The sequence below is a fragment of the Coregonus lavaretus genome (assembly GCF_964263955.1).
Source record: "Coregonus lavaretus genome assembly, chromosome: 21".
Classification (NCBI taxonomy): domain Eukaryota; kingdom Metazoa; phylum Chordata; class Actinopteri; order Salmoniformes; family Salmonidae; genus Coregonus; species Coregonus lavaretus.
The window spans coordinates 1,760,305-1,779,253 of NC_140008.1; the positions used below are offsets into that span (position 1 = coordinate 1,760,305).

The following is an 18,949-nucleotide window of genomic DNA, read 5'->3' on the forward strand; positions in this document are numbered from 1 at the left end:
TTGGCTGCTTTTCCTTCACTCTGCGGTCCAACTCATCCCAAACCATCTCAATTGGGTTGAGGTCGGGTGATTGTGGAGGCCAGGTCATCTGATGCAGCACTCCATCACTCTCCTTTTTGGTCAAATAGCCCTTAAACAGCCTGGAGGTGTGTTGGGTCATTGTCTTGTTGAAAAACAAATGATAGTCCTACTAAGACCAAACCAGATGGGATGGTGTATCGCTGCAGAATGCTGTGGTAGCCATGCTGGTTAAGTGTGCCTTGAATTCTAAAGAAATCACAGACAGTGTCATAAGTAAAGTACCCCCACACCATCACACCATCTACTCCATGCTTCACGGTGGGAACCATACATGTGGATATCATCCGTTCACCTACTCTGTGTCTCACAAAGACACTGCGGTTGGAACCCAAAATATCAAATTTGGACTCATCAGACCAAAGGACAGATTTCCACCGGTCTAATGTCCATTGCTTGTGTTTCTTGGCCCAAGCAAGTCTCTTCTTCTTATTGGTGTCCTTTAGTAGTGGTTTCTTTGCAGCAATTTGACCATGAAGGCCTGATTCTCCTCTGAACAGTTGATGTTGGGATGTGTCTGTTACTTGAACTCTGTAAAGCATTTATTTGGGCTGCAATCTGAGGTGCAGTTAACTCTAATGAACTTATCCTCTGCAGCAGAGGTAACTCTGGGTCTTCCTTTCCTATGGCGGTCCTCATGAGAGCCAGTTTCATCATAGCGCTTGATGGTTTTTGCGACTGCACTTGAAGAAACTTTCAAAGTTCTTGAAATGTTCCGTATTGACTGACCATGTCTTAAAGTAATGACGGACTGTCGTTGCTCTTTGCTTATTTGAGCTCTTCTTGCCATAATATGGACTTGGTCTTTTACCAAATAGGGCTATCTTCTGTATACCACCCCTCCCTTGTCACAACACAACTGATTGGCTCAAACGCATTAAGAAGGAAAGAAATTCCACAAATTAACTTTTAAGAAGGAACACCTGTTATTTGAAATGCATTCCAGGTGACTACCTCATGAAGCTGGTTGAGAGAATGCCAAGAGTGTGCAAATCTATCATCAAGGCAAAGGGTGGCTATTTGAAGAATCTCAAATATAAAATATATTTTGATTTGTTTAACACTTATTTGGTTACTACATGATTCCATATGTGTCATTTCATAGTTTTGATGTCTTCACTGTTATTCTACAATGTAGAAAATAGTACAAATAAAGAAAAACCCTTGAATGAGTAGGTGTTCTAAAACTGCCTTATTGCTATTAACGTACCAACGTAATTCGAGCAGTAAAATAAATGTTTTTTATACGGTCTGATATACCACGGCTGTCGGCCAATCAGCATTCAGGGCTTGAACTACCCAGTTTATAAATATATTTACACTCCAGACTCCTACATTGCTCGTCCTAATATTTATATATTTCTTAATTCCATTCCTTTACTTTTTAGATGTGTGTATTGTTAGTTATTACTGCACTGTTGGAGCCAGGAACACAAGCATTTCGCTACACCTGCAATAACATCTGCTAAATATGTGTATGCAACCAATAATTTGATTTGATTTTTGAAAGTGTTACATCATTCTCAATCCACGTTGCGTTGTGGCTAAGAACAGCCCTTAGCTGTGGTACTGTATATTGGCCATATACCACACCTCCTCAGGCCTTATTGCTTAATTATAACACATTAGTGTATTATAAGGCATTATAAAGGTCATTAAAATAATTATACATATGTACTTCTTAGAAACTGTTATCCTTTACATATTCTAACAACTCACATTTTAAGATTCATTATTTCATTTGTTCCATGTTAAGGACTGTAACCTAGGAACAAAACTATTTGTCTCCCTCTTCCTGTTGCATGCAGTTCCTCTCTCTCTTCTTCCCTTCTTCTAACCCCTCCCTCCCTCCCTCCTTCTAACCCCACCCCTCTGGCAGAACCAGGAAGTCCATCCCCCTGCCACAAACTGTCTTCTGAGGAAACGAAACTGATCTGAGTCTCTGTGTCGTCTGTCTGTGTGAGAGTGAACAACCGTCCAAATGGCTCAGCAGGGAGTTCTGCTGGACCAGGACCAGTTCTGTTGTTCTGTCTGTCTGGATCTACTGAAGGAGCCGGTCACTACTGCCTGTGGACACAGTTACTGTAGGAGCTGTATTGAGGGCTGCTGGGATCAGGATGTTCTGAAAGGGGTCTATAGCTGTCCTCAGTGCAGACAGACCTTCACTCCAAGGCCTAATCTGAGGAAAAATAACATGTTGGCTGAGGTGGTGGAGAAACTGAAGAAGACAGGACTCCAGGCTGCTCCCCCTCCTGCTCTGTGCTATGCTGGACCTAGAGATGTGGCGTGTGATGTCTGCACTGGGACCAGAAAGCGGAAAGCCCTCATGTCCTGTCTGACGTGTTTGGCTTCTTACTGTGAGACTCACCACCAATCTCACTATGAATCTCCTGCTTTGAAGAAGCACAAGCTGGTTAAAGCCACCGCACAACTACAGGAGAAGATCTGCTCTCATCATGACAAACTGCTGGAGGTTTTCTGTCGTACCGATCAGCAGTGTATCTGTTATCAGTGTACAATGGATGAACATAAAGGCCATGATACAGTGTCAGCTGCAGCAGAGAGGACTGAGAAACAGGTAAGACCAGAACTACTTGTTGGTGACTGTCTGATAAACAAATAATTAAAGATACAGTAGGATCTGAGGCTGTTTGAATATGAGAGAATTCAAATGAAATATATCCACGGCAGAATAAATATGAACACAAACTTTGGTGTATATTGAGTTTGCTCCAAATGTATCACCATTTTCTAAAGTCAAACACTATTATCATTCCGAATGCCCTTTTAGGAGTTCAAAGTTCAGTCTCAACCCCTTGATACATGTACGCCTACCATAAAAACTATAATCATTAACATAGCAACATAGAAAATATCACATGGTAAAGGGACTTCCTCAAGATTTTAGACCTTCCTCTCTATGGGCCCTATGTCCCATTACTATACTATTGATATAATGGACAAATAAAGCTTGGTAGCTCATTGAAGAGTGATTCTCCACAGAGGCAGCTGGGGATGAGTCAGCAGAAAGTCCAGCAGAGATTCCAGGAGAGAGAGAAGAAGCTGAAGAAGCTCCAAAGAGCTGTGAAGTCTCTCAAGGTGAGTATTGTTGACCAGAGGATTTTACCTGTCTCCTCCAGTCAGAGAGAGAGATAGGACCCCTCTCCAATCCCAATGACCCCACTATGCCTGGACCCCTTTCAGAGAATAGACTGCTTAATGTAACTGATGGGATATGAACCTGGGTCTTGATCATTACACCAAGAGGACATTCCCCATTGGGCCGTGGGCCGACACTGATTTTGAAGTTGCAGGCAGGGCTACCTCATCACATAACTTTAAGTAACCATGACTGACTCATGTCCCCTATACATACAGCGGCTTGCGAAAGTATTCTCCCCCTTGGCATTTTTCCTATTTTCTTGCCTTACAACCTGGAATTAAAATGGATTTTTTGGGGGGTTTGTATCATTTGATTTACACAACATGCCTACCACTTTGAAGATGCACTTTTTTTTTTATTGTGAAACAAACAAGAAATAAGACAGAAAAACACAACACTTGAGCGTGCATAACTATTCACCCCCCCCCCCAAAGTCAATACTTACAGGTTTCCCTCCGGAATGTCCCTGTATTTAGAGCCATCCATCATTCCTTCAATTCTGACCAGTTTCCCAGTCCCTGCCGATGAAAAACATCCCCACAGCATGATGCTGCCACCACCATGCTTCACTGTGGGGATGGTGTTCTCGGGGTGATGAGAGGTGTTTGGTTTGCGCCAGACAGAGCGTTTTCCTTGATGGCCAAAAAGCTCAATTTTAGTCTCATCTGACCAGCGTACCTTCTTCAAAATGTTTGGGGAGTCTCCAACATTCCTTTTGGCAAACACCAAACGTGTTTGCTTATATTTCTTTAAGCAAAGGCTTTTTTTCTGGCCACTCTTCCATGAAGCCCAGCTCTGTGGAGTGTATGGCTTAAAGTGGTCCTATGGACAGATACTCCAATCTTCGCTGTGGAGCTTTGCAGCTCCTTCAGGGTTATCTTTGGTCTCTTTGTTGCCTCTCTGATTAATGCCCTCCTTGCCTGGTCTGTGAGTTTTGGTGGGCGGCCCTCTCTTGGCAGGTTTGTTGTGGTGCCATATTCTTTAAAACATTTTATAATGGATTTAATGGTGCTCCGTGGGATGTTGAAAGTTTCTGATATTTTTTTTATAACCCAACCCTGATCTGTACTTCTCCAAAACATTGTCCCTGACCTGTTTGGAGAGCTCCTTGGTCTTCATGGTGCCGATTGCTTGATGGTGCCCCTTGCTTAGTGGTGTTGCAGACTCTTGGGCCTTTCAGAACAGGTGTACAGTGGGGGAAAAAAGTATTTAGTCAGCCACCAATTGTGCAAGTTCTCCCACTTAAAAAGATGAGAGAGGCCTGTAATTTTCATCATAGGTACACGTCAACTATGACAGACAAAATGAGAGAAAAAAATCCAGAAAATCACATTGTAGGATTTTTAATGAATTTATTTGCAAATTATGGTGGAAAATAAGTATTTGGTCAATAACAAACGTTTCTCAATACTTTGTTATATACCCTTTGTTGGCAATGACACAGGTCAAACGTTTTCTGTAAGTCTTCACAAGGTTTTCACACACTGTTGCTGGTATTTTGGCCCATTCCTCCATGCAGATCTCCTCTAGAGCAGTGATGTTTTGGGGCTGTCGCTGGGCAACACGGACTTTCAACTCCCTCCAAAGATCTTCTATGGGGTTGAGATCTGGAGACTGGCTAGGACACTCCAGGACCTTGAAATGCTTCTTACGAAGCCACTCCTTCGTTGCCCGGGCGGTGTGTTTGGGATCATTGTCATGCTGAAAGACCCAGCCACGTTTCATCTTCAATGCCCTTGCTGATGGAAGGAGGTTTTCACTCAAAATCTCACGATACATGGCCCCATTCATTCTTTCCTTTACACGGATCAGTCGTCCTGGTCCCTTTGCAGAAAAACAGCCACAAAGCATGATGTTTCCACCCCCATGCTTCACAGTAGGTATGGTGTTCTTTGGATGCAACTCAGCATTCTTTGTCCTCCAAACACGGCGAGTTGAGTTTTTACCAAAAAGTTATATTTTGGTTTCATCTGACCATATGACATTCTCCCAATCCTCTTCTGGATCATCCAAATGCACTCTAGCAAACTTCAGACGGGCCTGGACATGTACTGGCTTAAGCAGGGGGACACGTCTTGCACTGCAGGATTTGAGTCCCTGGCGGCGTAGTGTGTTACTGATGGTAGGCTTTGTTACTTTGGTCCCAGCTCTCTGCAGGTCATTCACTAGGTCCCCCCGTGTGGTTCTGGGATTTTTGCTCACCGTTCTTGTGATCATTTTGACCCCACGGGGTGAGATCTTGCGTGGAGACCCAGATCGAGGGAGAATATCAGTGGTCTTGTATGTCTTCCATTTCCTAATAATTGCTTCCACAGTTGATTTCTTCAAACCAAGCTGCAGATTCAGTCTTCCCAGCCTGGTGCAGGTCTACAATTTTGTTTCTGGTGTCCTTTGACAGCTCTTTGGTCTTGGCCATAGTGGAGTTTGGAGTGTGACTGTTTGAGGTTGTGGACAGGTGTCTTTTATACTGATAACAAGTTCAAACAGGTGCCATTAATACAGGTAACGAGTGGAGGACAGAGGAGCCTCTTAAAGAAGAAGTTACAGGTCTGTTAGAGCCAGAAATCTTGCTTGTTTGTAGGTGACCAAATACTTATTTTCCACCATAATTTACAAATAAAGTCATTAAAAATCCTACAATGTGATTTTCTGGAATTTTTTTCTCTCAATTTGTCTGTCATAGTTGACGTGTACCTATGATGAAAATTACAGGCCTCTCTCATCTTTTTAAGTGGGAGAACTTGCACAATTGGTGGCTGACTAAATACTTTTTTCCCCCACTGTATATATACTGAGATCATGTGACAGATCATGTGACACTTAGATTGCACACAGGTGGACTTTATTTAACTAATTATGTGACTTCTGAAGGTAATTGGTTGCACCGGATCTTATTTAGGGGCTTCATAGCAAAGGGGGTGAATACATATGCACACACCACTTTTCCGTTATTAATGTTTTTGATTTTTTTTGAAACAAGTTATTTTTGTCATTTCACTTCACCAATTTGGACTATTTTGTGTATGTCCATTTCATAAAATCCAAATAAAAATCAATTTAAGTTACAGGTTGTAATGCAACAAAATAGGAACAACGCCAAGGGGGATGAATTCTTTTGCAAGGCACTCTCTCGCTCTATTTCTCAATTCAATTCAATTCAAAGGGCTTTATTGGCATGGGAAACATATGTTTATGCTTCAGTAAAGTTAGCTTCTTAGAGTTCATAGCAATGGTTATCAACTGTACCGCAGTAATGGAATGTAAATCCCAGAAAATAGATGTTGTGGTGGCAGCTGCAGAGAAGTATTTGGGCATACAAGATTAGACTTCAGAAGAGTTACAGGGTGTGTTGAGTGGTGGTGTCCCGTCCTCCCAGGCCGTTGGCATGGGTCAAGATCTGTTTCTTGCTTTGCTCTTAGGAACAGGACACCATTGAAAGGAGTGATTTCTGGGGTAGCGTTAAGTGTGGAGGTGGAGGAATTAAAGTTGAAGATTCCTGGTGTTTGTGATTCCCGCCGTTTGGTGGGACGCAGACCCAGTGGTGAGCGTGGTGAAACAGAAGAGTCACTGTCAGTCCTTTTGAGTTTTGACCCGACAAAGTCATGTTAGGATATATCAGTTATCCTGTTAGAGCTTTTGTGCCGAATCCACTGCACTGATTCAGGTGCAACGTTTATGGTCATGTTGCAGCAGTTTGTAGGAGGGAGATTCCAAGATGTGGGAAGTGTGCAGGAGGGCATGGGATAGAGGATTGTGTAGTTTCGGTGGATAAAGTTGTGTGTGTCAACTGTTGGGATGCCCATGTTGCTGGGGATCGGAAGTGTCCGGTGCGAGAGAGGCAGGTTGAGGTGGCTAGAGTCAGAGTAGTGCAGAAGGTGTCGTATGCTGAGGCAGTGAAGAAAGTAGAGGAGGATGGGTCAAGGGTGAGAGATCCTGAGAGGATCCCTGTGAGTAGTAGATCTGTGCCAGCACAGAGGGATAGGCCAATGAGTGATATATGCTTTAGTAAAGTTAGCTTCTTAGAGTTCATAGCAATGGTTATCAACTATACCGCAGAAATGGATTGTCAATCACAGAAAATTGATGTTGTGGTGGCAGCTGCAGAGAAGTATTTGGGCATACAAGATTAGACTTCAGAAGAGTTACAGGGTGTGTTGAGTGGTGGTGTCCCGTCCTCCCAGGCCGTTGGCATGGTGCAGGAGCAGATAGGGTCAAAGTAGTGGAATGGGGTAGTGGGTATTTAATGAGTGTAGGGTTAGTTGGAAGGTTTTTAATTAAATGTTCCTTTCCCCTTTTCCCATTTTGTATCACAAAGTAAAATAGATTCATATTATAGTCCAGTTGGGGCGGTAATGCAACATATTGGATGCCAACCGCCGTTAAACTCCAAAGAAGAAGAACCGTTATATTATGGCTATGTACAGTATTGTAACGATGTCTCTGTCTCTCTCATTCATTAACTTTCGCGTTAGTTGGTTGTGTGGGTCTCTGGTTATGAATGGGGTGCTGACAGATAATCATTGATGGATATTTATAGAGCTCTGATCAGGACGACAATTGATTACTGGTGTATAGTTTATGGAACAGAGGTAAAGACTTGGCTTCAGAAGCTGGACAGAATCCAGTATATAGCTTTAAGGATATGTATTGGTGCATTTAAATCAACATCTGTATGTGCCTTACTGGTGGAGGCAGGAGAGATGCCTTTGGATATACAGCGTAGAAAATTGTCATTATCTTATTGGTTTGAAAGGCTGTGAGGTTGAGCATCCCACTGCTACTGTTCTAGATGACTGTTGGGAATATCCTAGTAGACAAGGCAGTGGTTTTGGTTGGACAGTTGGAAAGCTTGCTGATGAGAGTGGTTTGAGGGAGTTGGAGGTTGGCCCTTCTGTGGTGATAGGGGATGTTCCTCCATGGTTACTCCCAGACCCGGTTGTTGATCTAACCTTGGTAGAGAAAAGGAAAGATTGGTCAGAAGTCAGTGATATAGTGAAACTGGTTGACAATTACATTGGTAGAAGTTTTTATGCTTTTCTACCGCTTTTCACAGACGGATCCAAGGACCCAGATAGTGGGCTCACAGGAGCAGGCGTTTACGTTCCTGAATTTGATGTGCAGATATGTAGAAGACTAACAGATGAACTGTCAGTATACTCAGTTGAACTGTTGGCGATAATAGTTGCCCTCCAGTGGGTGGAGGACGTACAACCTGTTAGAATTATAGTATACTCAGATTCTCTGTCTGTATTGAATAGTTTATCATCTGGTAAATCTAATAGGAGTGACCTGCTATTGGAGGTATTAATGTTATTATGGAGAATTGAGAGAATGGGTGTAGTAGTGAGATTCTGCTGGGTCCCAGCACATTCGGGTGTGGAAGGGAATGAAATTGTAGACCAGTTAGCTAAAAGAGCTGGCATTTATATGAATAGTTTACAGTTTTACAGAAAGGTCGATGGACCAAGATTCAAAAGTCAGATTAGGAAGGAAGATGTGGTGTTTACTAGATTGCTCTTAGGACATTGTACATTGATCTCGTCATTACATCTGGTTGGCAAGCATGGGAATGGTTTGTGTCTGGAAGGTACGGTCGATGAAACGGTGGAGCATGTGTTGTTATATTGTTGTAAGTATGTTGAAGGGAGGGAAAGATTGAAGTGTAGGGTCATTGAGGTTGGACGGGGTTGGGGGGGGGGGGTTGGAAGGGATTTTGGGGATAGGGGAGGGTCTATTAGAAGTTAGTAGGGCTCTTCTTTATTTTCTCAGAAGTACTGAGTTAGGTAGGAGGATTTAGAAATGTTGGAAACCGTGATTGACCACACACTCCAGCACAGTAGGTGGCGGCATGCACCTTTAACGTTGGTTTGTGGACCGCCATTATATCATAGAAGAAGAAGTTGGTTGTGTGAGAGATTTGTGGTTCGTGAGGAGGGCTACTGTTATTTTTTCTTTTGGTTCTTGCGTATTTTCTGAATTTATTTTCTCATGGTGGAGGGTTTGTTTATTGGTTTCCACTGTTTATCGTTTAGAGTTGAGGGGGGAGTAGGGGTAGTTTGTTAGGGCGGCGTGATGGCCTCAACCGAGTGGAGAAGAAACGCTGTCGCTTCGGGTCCGTTCCGGAGAAAGGTGTGGAGGAAGTTTTGCTCATGGTCGGCGAACAGGTTGGAGCGGAACATCTGCACTCTGCATCCAGAATGAACAAGGCGGTGGTTGTGTTAATGAAAAAGGTTTGTCTTGTTGTGAGGGGTGTGTTGGTGCAGATGTCGCCTCTTTCGATAAGAGTTGTGGTGGCTAATCTGCCTCCGTTTATTGCTTACGAACAGACCGCAAGTAGTTGGTTAGTTTTGGTAAATTTGCAAGTGGTTTCCGTGTGCTCTCGGCTGGGTGCCAAGCGGAATCCGTTAAACATGTCTGTTTTCATAGACAAGTGTTTGTTTCTTAACAAACCTCAAGGTTACACAGGGGAGGGGTGGAACACAGGGTTTGCTAGCACAGATAGTTTTGGGTGTTTCTAGTGTGGGGATCATCAGTTATAGGCTACAAGCAGCAATATGATTGATAGGTAGGACAGGTATTGAATCCAAATTATCCCTACTCAGATGCGCTAACCTCAACCCTAGTAAACATGCATTATAAAAACCTTCTATAGAAAATGATCTCATATTGGGAGTAAATAGCCTCTGAATAGAAAAGAAAAAACACTGCATCTTCCAGCCCACCAATAAATGACATAATGCAACCTTGGCGGTTAGCATATTTACCTCAACATGCCCCTCGCTTGCCTGAGAAGGCAGAGTGCTCGATGCTGGTTGATGAATTTGACAATTAATGTACTAGGAAAATACGTTTTTGTCGACCAGAGGTGACTGAATTAATGTTCAGGCGTATTGATAATCATTATAGTAATGAAGTATAATTTCAAAACATGAAAGTTGTCAAGTGGTGGTGGTACCAGGAGGGAGGGGAGTAGAGCAGGGTCAAGTGGTGGTGGTACCAGGAGGGAGGAGAGTAGAGCAGGGTCAAGTGGTGGTGGTACCAGGAGGGAGGAGAGTAGAGCAGGGTCAAGTGGTGGTGGTACCAGGAAGGAGGAGAGTAGAGCAGGGTCAAGTGGTGGTGGTACCAGGAGGGAGGATTGTAGAGCAGGGTCAAGTGGTGGTGCGCAGGCCTTGGAGAAAGCGGTGGTGGGGAGGGTTGCAGCTGGGCTACATGAGCTGAGGCAGGTTTCTGTAGTAACAGAGACTCCGGTGGGCGAAGGCAAATATTGCCTGTCATTGGGGAAGAGGCTCTGATCAGGGGGGAAGTGCAGGGGGGCAGAGACTGGGGAGGAGGAGGACGGTACCGTGCCAATGGAGGAGGAGGAAGAAGGGGGAGGTGAGTCTGCGGGAGCGGAGGACAAGGCGTCTCGTTTTCAGACGGCTCATTGGATCCAGAGCTGACAGCCAGTCAGGCTGAGGGCCCAGTATATACGGCGAGAGAACTTTCTAGGTTCCTGATGGAGACTAAAGGGGAAAAAGAAGGTTCTGCTGGAGTCTTATTTGATTGATCCTGGAAGGTTTGTAAGGTCAGTACAACACGTGATGAAGAATGAGGGGTTTAGTGTCCTCTCACCCAGGAAGCGGTATAGGCTGAGAAAATGGGTCATGGGTTCTTATAATAATAATATAATATGCCACTTAGCAGACGCTTTTATCCAAAGCGACTAACAGTCATGAATACATACATTTTTACATATGGGTGGTCCCGGGGATCAAACCCACCACCCTGGCATTACAAGCACCATGCTCTACCAATTGAGCTACAGAGGACCACATTTAGCATATGCTCTTATCCAGAGCGACTTACAGTTAGTGAGTGCATACATTTTCATACTGTCCCCCCATGGGAAACGAACCCACAACCCTGGCATTGCAAGCTCCATGCTCTACCAATTGAGCTACAGAGGACCACATTTAGCGCTTGTAATGCCAGGGTAGTGGGTTCGATCCCCGGGACCACCCATATGTAAAAATGTATGCACATGACTGTAAGTCGCTTTGGATAAAAGCGTCTGCTAAATGGCATATTATTATTATTATTATCCTGGGTTTTCTCAGGTTCTGCTCACAGACCTTTCCAAACTCTCTCTGTCACAGAGAAATCAAATAGACATTTCCCAGGCCTTTCACAAACTCTCAGCTGCTGTCTCTCAGACGGTCTTAAGGGCATGTCTTCAGAATCTGCTTAAATGGATGGTTTTTTCTGGCATGGCGGCTTTATGGGCTTCTCTACTGGTTTCTGATTGTGGTGATTTCCCTCCCACCTCTTATGGAGATTTCACGGTTAGACTTCCTTAACATGAACGGCGGCAAAGACTGGGGGAATAAATAAACCAAAAACATTTAAATGCCATGGCAGAAATCTTAGTGCAGGGGTAGCGAAAGAGGTGTGTAAGGGTAGGTTGTTAGTGTTTAGAGCCCAAATAATGACCTTGTCTTTGCTTTCATAAATGTGTCTGCACCTGGTCCTCTGTAGCTCAGCTGGTAGAGCACGGTGCTTGTAACGCCAGGGTAGTGGGTTCGATCCCCGGGACCACCCATACACAAAAATGTATGCACGCATGACTGTAAGTCGCTTTGGATAAAAGCGTCTGCAAAATGGCACATTATATTATATTATAGTACAGGGCTCAGTTCTGTTTCACCAGAGGGGTTGGAAAAACAGAGTGGGGAAACCAAGAAAATCCCTTGTTTTACGTTTGTCTGATGGGCGGGTAACTTCTGTTGTGGGGAGATGAGGGAGCCTGATGGGTGGGTAACTTCTGTTGTGGGGGAGAGGAGGGAGCCTGATGGGTGGGTAACTTCTGTTGTGGGGGAGATGAGGGAGCCTGATGGGTGGGTAACTTCTGTTGTGGGGAGATGAGGGAGCCTGATGGGTGGGTAACTTCTGTTGTGGGGAGAGGAGGGAGCCTGATGGGTGGGTAACTTCTGTTGTGGGGAGATGAGGGAGCCTGATGGGTGGGTAACTTCTGTTGTGGGGGAGATGAGGGAGCCTGATGGGTGGGTAACTTCTGTTGTGGGGAGATGAGGGAGCCTGATGGGTGGGTAACTTCTGTTGTGGGGAGATGAGGGAGCCTGATGGGTGGGTAACTTCTGTTGTGGGGGAGATGAGGGAGCCTGATGGGTGGGTAACTTCTGTTGTGGGGGAGATGAGGGAGCCTGATGGGTGGGTAACTTCTGTTGTGGGGGAGATGAGGGAGCCTGATGGGTGGGTAACTTCTGTTGTGGGGAGATGAGGGAGCCTGATGGGTGGGTAACTTCTGTTGTGGGGAGATGAGGGAGCCTGATGGGTGGGTAACTTCTGTTGTGGGGAGAGGAGGGAGCCTGATGGGTGGGTAACTTCTGTTGTGGGGAGATGAGGGAGCCTGATGGGTGGGTAACTTCTGTTGTGGGGGAGATGAGGGAGCCTGATGGGTGGGTAACTTCTGTTGTGGGGAGATGAGGGAGCCTGATGGGTGGGTAACTTCTGTTGTGGGGAGATGAGGGAGCCTGATGGGTGGGTAACTTCTGTTGTGGGGGAGATGAGGGAGCCTGATGGGTGGGTAACTTCTGTTGTGGGGAGATGAGGGAGCCTGATGGGTGGGTAACTTCTGTTGTGGGGAGATGAGGGAGCCTGATGGGTGGGTAACTTCTGTTGTGGGGAGATGAGGGAGCCTGATGGGTGGGTAACTTCTGTTGTGGGGAGATGAGGGAGCCTGATGGGTGGGTAACTTTCTGGGGAATTATTTTACAGGACGTGTGTTGTGTGAGTGCGTCGGGGTGGGGGAGCTGTTGCTAAGCTGTAGACGGGAGGCTTTGACTCTCCTGCCCAAAATAGGGATTTGAGCGACATAAAGAACTGGAGGCCTGTGGCATTGCTCTGTTTGGACTATAAGGTCTTTACCAAGGTCCTCGTTAACAGACTGAAGTCCCACCTGGACTCTATTGTACAGAAGGACCAAACGTACTGTGTACCAGGACGCTCAAACACAGACAATCTGTTCATAATCAGGAGTTGTGGCCTGTGTTTAAATGTTAAATAAATAAATATAAATAATATGCCATTTAGCAGACGCTTTTATCCAAAGCGACTTACAGTCATACGTGCATACATTTTTGTGTATGGGTGGTCCCGGGGATCGAACCCACTACCCTGGCATTACAAGTGCCGTGCTCTACCAGCTGAGCTACAGAGGACCACGTAATGTTGTGGTCGTATGCTGTGTGGGGGCATCAGTGGCAGGGGGTTGTGGGGGCTGAGAGCATGGCAGGGTATAGGTGGAGGGGCTCTATAAGCTCCCAGTGCTGGAAAGGTCAGGGGTCGTCCAGTGGAGGGTATTACATGGAGCCCTGGACACCAATAGCTGGTTGGCTCGGGTTGACCTGGGAGTTGGGGAGGGGTGTCCGTTTTCTGCAATGACAGACTGTTTATCATGTTTTTTCTGTGTTGCCATGGTAATGCCATTACTGTTGACGCCTTAGGGTTGAGTTTGAGTTGTACAAAATGATCAACAGTGTGGAGATGTTTCAGGAGGTATGGGGGCTCAGGGGGGCTGTCTGTACGGCTGGAGAGGAGGGGTTGGATGGACGGTTGGAATGTGGTGCTGGTTGGTGTATTGTACTGTGGTGTTGGGTACTGGATAATGTGATTGTGTAGAGGTTGTGGTGTCACGCAATGTGCTTTTAGGGGTGGGGGTGGGGGTGTAATGAGGATGGCTCATTAAAGTAAGACAAGTCTCTCTCTCTCTCTCTTAACAGCGCTCTGCACAGGCAGCAGTGGAGGACAGTGATAAGATCTTTACTGAGCTGATCCGCTCCATTGAGAGAAGGCGCTCTGAGGTGAAGGAGCTGATCAGAGCCCAAGAAAAGGCTCAAGTGAGTCAAGCTGAAGGACTCCTGGAGCAACTGGAGCAGGAGATAGCTGAGCTGAGGAAGAGAAGCACTGAGCTGGAGCAGCTCTCACACACAGAGGATCACATCCATTTCCTCCAGGTATCTCAACTGCCTTGATACATGTGATATGAAATTAAAACTCTCAATCATTTGGTTCTGCTCCCTCTCACTCTCTCTCTCTCTCTCTCTCTCTCTCTCTCTCTCTCTCTCTCTCTCTCTCTCTCCCTCCCTCTCTATCTCTCTCTCTCCAGAGTTATCAGTGTCTCTCCGGTACCAGTGTATCTTCAGACTTACCCAGCATCGTTGTCCGACCTCTTCAGTACTTTGGAGATGTGAGTAAGACTGTGTCTGAACTGAGAGAGAAACTAGAAGACGTCCTTAAAGGAGAATGGACCAAGATCTCCACTACAGGTGTGTTGAAAATAATAAGAACATCAACTTTAGACCATTGAAAGTTCCCTACTAGTCATATACATGTGGAATATGGTATGATGATAACATTCCCTCTCTCTGTGAATGTGTTTGTGTGTCTGTAGTGAATATAGTGGATGTTGTACTGCCTCCAGAGCCCAAGACCAGAGAACAGTTCTTACAATGTGAGTCTCTTTATTCTGAAGTAACTAACAGTCTCTTTTTACTGACACTCCTAACAATCCCTCTAGAAATATATAGCAATAGTAGATCTAATCAAAGACTGGGTATCTATCTGACTCCTCATATTTCTCTGATTTGATCTCTGCTGTGCTCTAATCAAAGACAGGGTAGATACAGTATCTGACTTAACTTATTGTTCTAACTCCCCTCATTGGTCTCTGCTCTGCTCTTCTCCCAGATTCCTGTCAGCTCACACTGGACCCAAACACAGCAGGCACACTCCTCTCTCTGTCTAAAGGGAACATAAAGGTGACACGTACAGACCAAGTCCAACCATATCCTGTTCATCCAGACAGATTCACAAACTACTTGATGGTTCTGTGTAGAGAGGGTCTGTCTGGACGCTGTTACTGGGAGGTGGAGTGGAGTGGGGAGTGTGTTACAGCAGTCTCATATAAAGACATCAGCAGAACAGAGACAGATGGTGCATTTGGATACAATAACAAGTCCTGGAGTTTACAGTGCTCTAGTGGTAGTTATTGGTTCAGACACAATAATGTTGGGACTAAAGTATCAGGCCCTCGGTCCTCCAGAGTAGGAGTGTACCTGGATCACAAGGCAGGTACTCTGTCCTTCTACAGTGTCTCTGACACAATGACCCTCCTCCACAGAGTCCAGACCACATTCACTCAGCCCCTCTATCCGGGGTTTAGGATTGGGTTTTGGCTCAATATTGGTACTGCTGAGCTGGTTAAACTGTAGTAGGGTCCACATAGATACTAGTCATGCTGGTGTAGTCTATCGCTGAGCTGGTTAAACTGTAGTAGGGTCCACATAGATACTAGTCATGCTGGTGTAGTCTATAGCTGAGCTGGTTAAACTGTAGTAGGGTCCACATAGATACTAGTCATGCTGGTGTAGTCTATAGCTGAGCTGGTTAAACTGTAGTAGGGTCCACATAGATACTAGTCATGCTGGTGGTGATGGTCCCCAGATGTGATGATTCATTCTGCTCTGTTTTTATGTACAATGATTTGATTGATTTGATCTTCAGAAGATGTTATGAATTACATTTCAATGCATTCATATTATTTGTAAGTGCAACGTTTTAATCTTATACATTTACATTAATCATGATGTATGCTGTTAATGTATGTTGGTTGTCATTCAGAACCATTGAAATGTTTTCTCAATTGGTTCGCTGTCTCAATGTCATTTTCCTCAGTATCATGGAACAGGTAGTGTTACTTACTTGCTAATTGAACTATATGGGCCGGTTTCCCGGACACAGATGAAGCCTAGTCCTAGACTAAAAAGCATGTTCAATGGAGATGTCCGGGAAACCGGCACTAAATTTGGCATCTTTTATTCTCCCGTACTGCTCAGTCAAGCTATTAATCAAACAATAAAAACAGCAGATATCTTGACTTGTCACTCGGTATATCAGTAATGTTCAGAATTGTACTTTAATATCATTGGAGATTGATGGTCTTTTTAATCGACTACCCAGAGTCAGGAACAGATTAAGTTAGGTCTGCTACTGTTCAGTTATTAAATATGATTCATGGTGATGGGAAATAAAAAATCCATCTAGTAGTAGTTTTCCTTTGCTATTTATTCCAAGGTGTGTCTTTAACTTGTAAATGGATTGTGTTGAAGCTGGCATGTGGTGTGGATGATAGAATAGAGTGAATAGAGGAGAGAAGAGAGGAGGAGAGGAGAACATCATATAGAAGACAGATAAGATAGAGAGACAATTCATACCCAGGGGAGTTACTGACTCTGGCCCAAATGACACCCTGTTCCCTACGTAGTGCACTAGGCTACTTCTGATCAGATCTAAAGTAGTCTTCTAGATTTTACATGTTTTCTCCCTGTCGTTAGAAAATGACAATATGGTAATGACTTTAGTGGTTTCCTCCCCCTTTGTTTTTATTGGTTGTGTGTTATGTGTGTTGTTGTGTTAGGTTTTCCCCCTGTGTTCCTAATGGAAAATCCATTAACAATGAATCACAAACAAATTATATTCCAGTTGTGTTTAGACAACTTCATGGCTGACATCCCCCAGTTCTGTTAAGACCCATTGAACTGGGTCACATTCTAAATGGTCACTTGTATTGATAGTCCATACTGGGCCTAACTGGGGTTAACCATACTGGAGGGTTTCTTTCTGCACACATATTCCCTCATCTCCAGAACTTTACCTGATGTCCTCTCTCTCTCTCTCTCTCTCTCTCTGTCTCTCTCTCTCTCTCTCTGTCTCTCTCTCTCTCTCTCTCTCTCTCTCTGCCTCTCTCTCTTCTCTCTCTCTCTCTCTCTCTCTCTCTCTCTCTCTCTCTCTCTCTCTCTGTCTCTGTCTCTGTCTCTGTCTCTGTCTCTGTCTCTGTCTCTGTCTCTGTCTCTGTCTCTGTCTCTCTCTCTCTCTCTCTCTCTCTCTCTCTCTCTCTCTCTCTCTCTCTCTCTCTCTCTCTCTCTCTCTCTCTCTCTCTCTCTCTCTCTCTCTCTCTGTCTCTGTCTCTGTCTCTGTCTCTGTCTCTCTCTCTCTCCCATCAAACCGTATAGAAAGCAGCCAACCTCAATATGGTTCCATTCCTGTAGTTATCAGGACACATGAGGTGTGGAACTATTATCTCCTTTCTAAGTGTGAACTTGTCCACTTCCCTTCATGGATTTAAAAGGAAATGACTGGTATATGTAAACTCCCTCTACCCCATGCCAACACCAATCCAATGCTGTACAATTAATTCCATAGCTTAACAACATACATCACTCACACACACACGCACACAGACACACCTATTCACTTGGGCCTTCTCCCTCATGCCCTGCTGACATCCATGCAGGCCCACATTGACCTTGTGACCTCTGGAGCTCCATGCATCTTGTTCTACACTCCCTGCCTAGTAAAACCCTTTCTCCCATGGGCCTGAGAGTACAGCTCATTTGAGACCATTTTGGAAAAGATTTTCTGTCATTTTTAAATGCCCATAAAAAAAATTCACATTATACTGCTGTTTTGAATGTATAGCAAAACCAGGTAGTTTTGAGGTTGAATAGCTACTTGAGTTGCTTGGTTCTACTGAAATTACCAACAGGCATTGGTCCAGGGTGATCAGGCCTATAATTTGAGACCATTTGGGTAAAGATTAGAGCTTTCTTTCCTTTTTAAATCACTCCAGGCAATATGTAATACAAATCTGATTTGGTTGCAATGCTGGGAAGAACTACACCACAGTAGATCCACGTTGCCTTTCAACTTTTTTCAAATAGGAAAACCAGGTTTTTATCCGTTTTTTTTTTTATAAAGCTAGAAAAAAATATATATAAAAAAAAATAAAAAATATAAAGAAAATATGCATCACTAACTGTAAGTCGCCTGTAAGTCGCTCTGGATAAGAGTGTCTGCTAAATGACTACCAAAAAAATAAAAAATATTTTTTTTCATAAATATGAAAATGAAAAAAAAGACGACTACCAGGTGAACGCATAACTTACCACGTGCCCGTAGCCAAACACGTCTTTAAATGACCAGTGGGGTCGAATCCGGGTGGGGGGGTGTGATAACTGCCTGAATGGAGGTGAAGCTTCACTTAATCTACTTTGAAGCAGAGAAAAAAACGTAATGTTGGAGAAGCTGACTTAATCTACTTTGAAGCAGAAAAAAAAATATGAATTTTTTTTTTTTCAAAAATATGAAAATGAAAAAAAAGAAGACATGGGGGTCTGCGGGACGCACTCGCTAAGCGGACCGGCACATTGAACGCGGGTCGGCGACTCCCCGCTTGCCAGGAGCCCTCCGAAAACGTGGACGGATCCTGCCGAGTAAGAAATGATACTCGGGAGGAGACAGAGAGAGGGAGAGGGGACTCTCTCCAATCCCACTGACCTCACTGTTGGGTACATGCTGTCTGGACATTAAAACAGACCCAGTTGCTAGGTCAACCAAGCATAGACAGATAAGATAGAGAGACAATTCATACCCAGGGGAGTTACTGACTCTGGCCCAAATGACACCCTGTTCCCTACGTAGTGCACTAGGCTACTTCTGATCAGATCTAAAGTAGTGCACTACATAGGGAATAGGGTGGAGATTTGCTCACTGTCATTAGAATGAAGATCTCCATACAGGAGTTACTGTCTCTGTCCCAAATCTCTCCCTGTTCCCTACGTAGTGCACTAGGCTTCTTCTGACCAGATCTAAAGT

General features: G+C 44.5%; 1 protein-coding gene across 1 annotated transcript; it reads left to right on the plus strand.

Moving 5' to 3' along the window:
* Positions 1–1,955: 1,955 nt before the first annotated feature.
* Positions 1,956–16,341, plus strand: LOC311148958 (tripartite motif-containing protein 16-like). The gene is made up of 6 exons (XM_084186008.1): positions 1,956–2,656; positions 3,082–3,177; positions 14,017–14,250; positions 14,403–14,562; positions 14,688–14,747; positions 14,984–16,341. Exons 1-6 carry the CDS (start codon positions 2,060–2,062, stop codon positions 15,505–15,507), a joined length of 1,671 nt encoding a protein of 556 aa, XP_084042134.1. The 5' UTR covers positions 1,956–2,059; the 3' UTR covers positions 15,508–16,341.
* Positions 16,342–18,949: the final 2,608 nt, after the last annotated feature.

Bases quoted from the DNA above. Each gene is read 5' to 3' on its own strand.
- LOC311148958 (XM_084186008.1), top strand. From the start codon at position 2,060: ATGGCTCAGCAGGGAGTTCTGCTGGACCAGGACCAGTTCTGTTGTTCT. The intron at 2,657-3,081 runs GTAAGACCAGAA...GATTCTCCACAG, and splicing joins CAGAGAGGACTGAGAAACAG to AGGCAGCTGGGGATGAGTCA. The intron at 3,178-14,016 runs GTGAGTATTGTT...CTCTCTTAACAG, and splicing joins GAGCTGTGAAGTCTCTCAAG to CGCTCTGCACAGGCAGCAGT.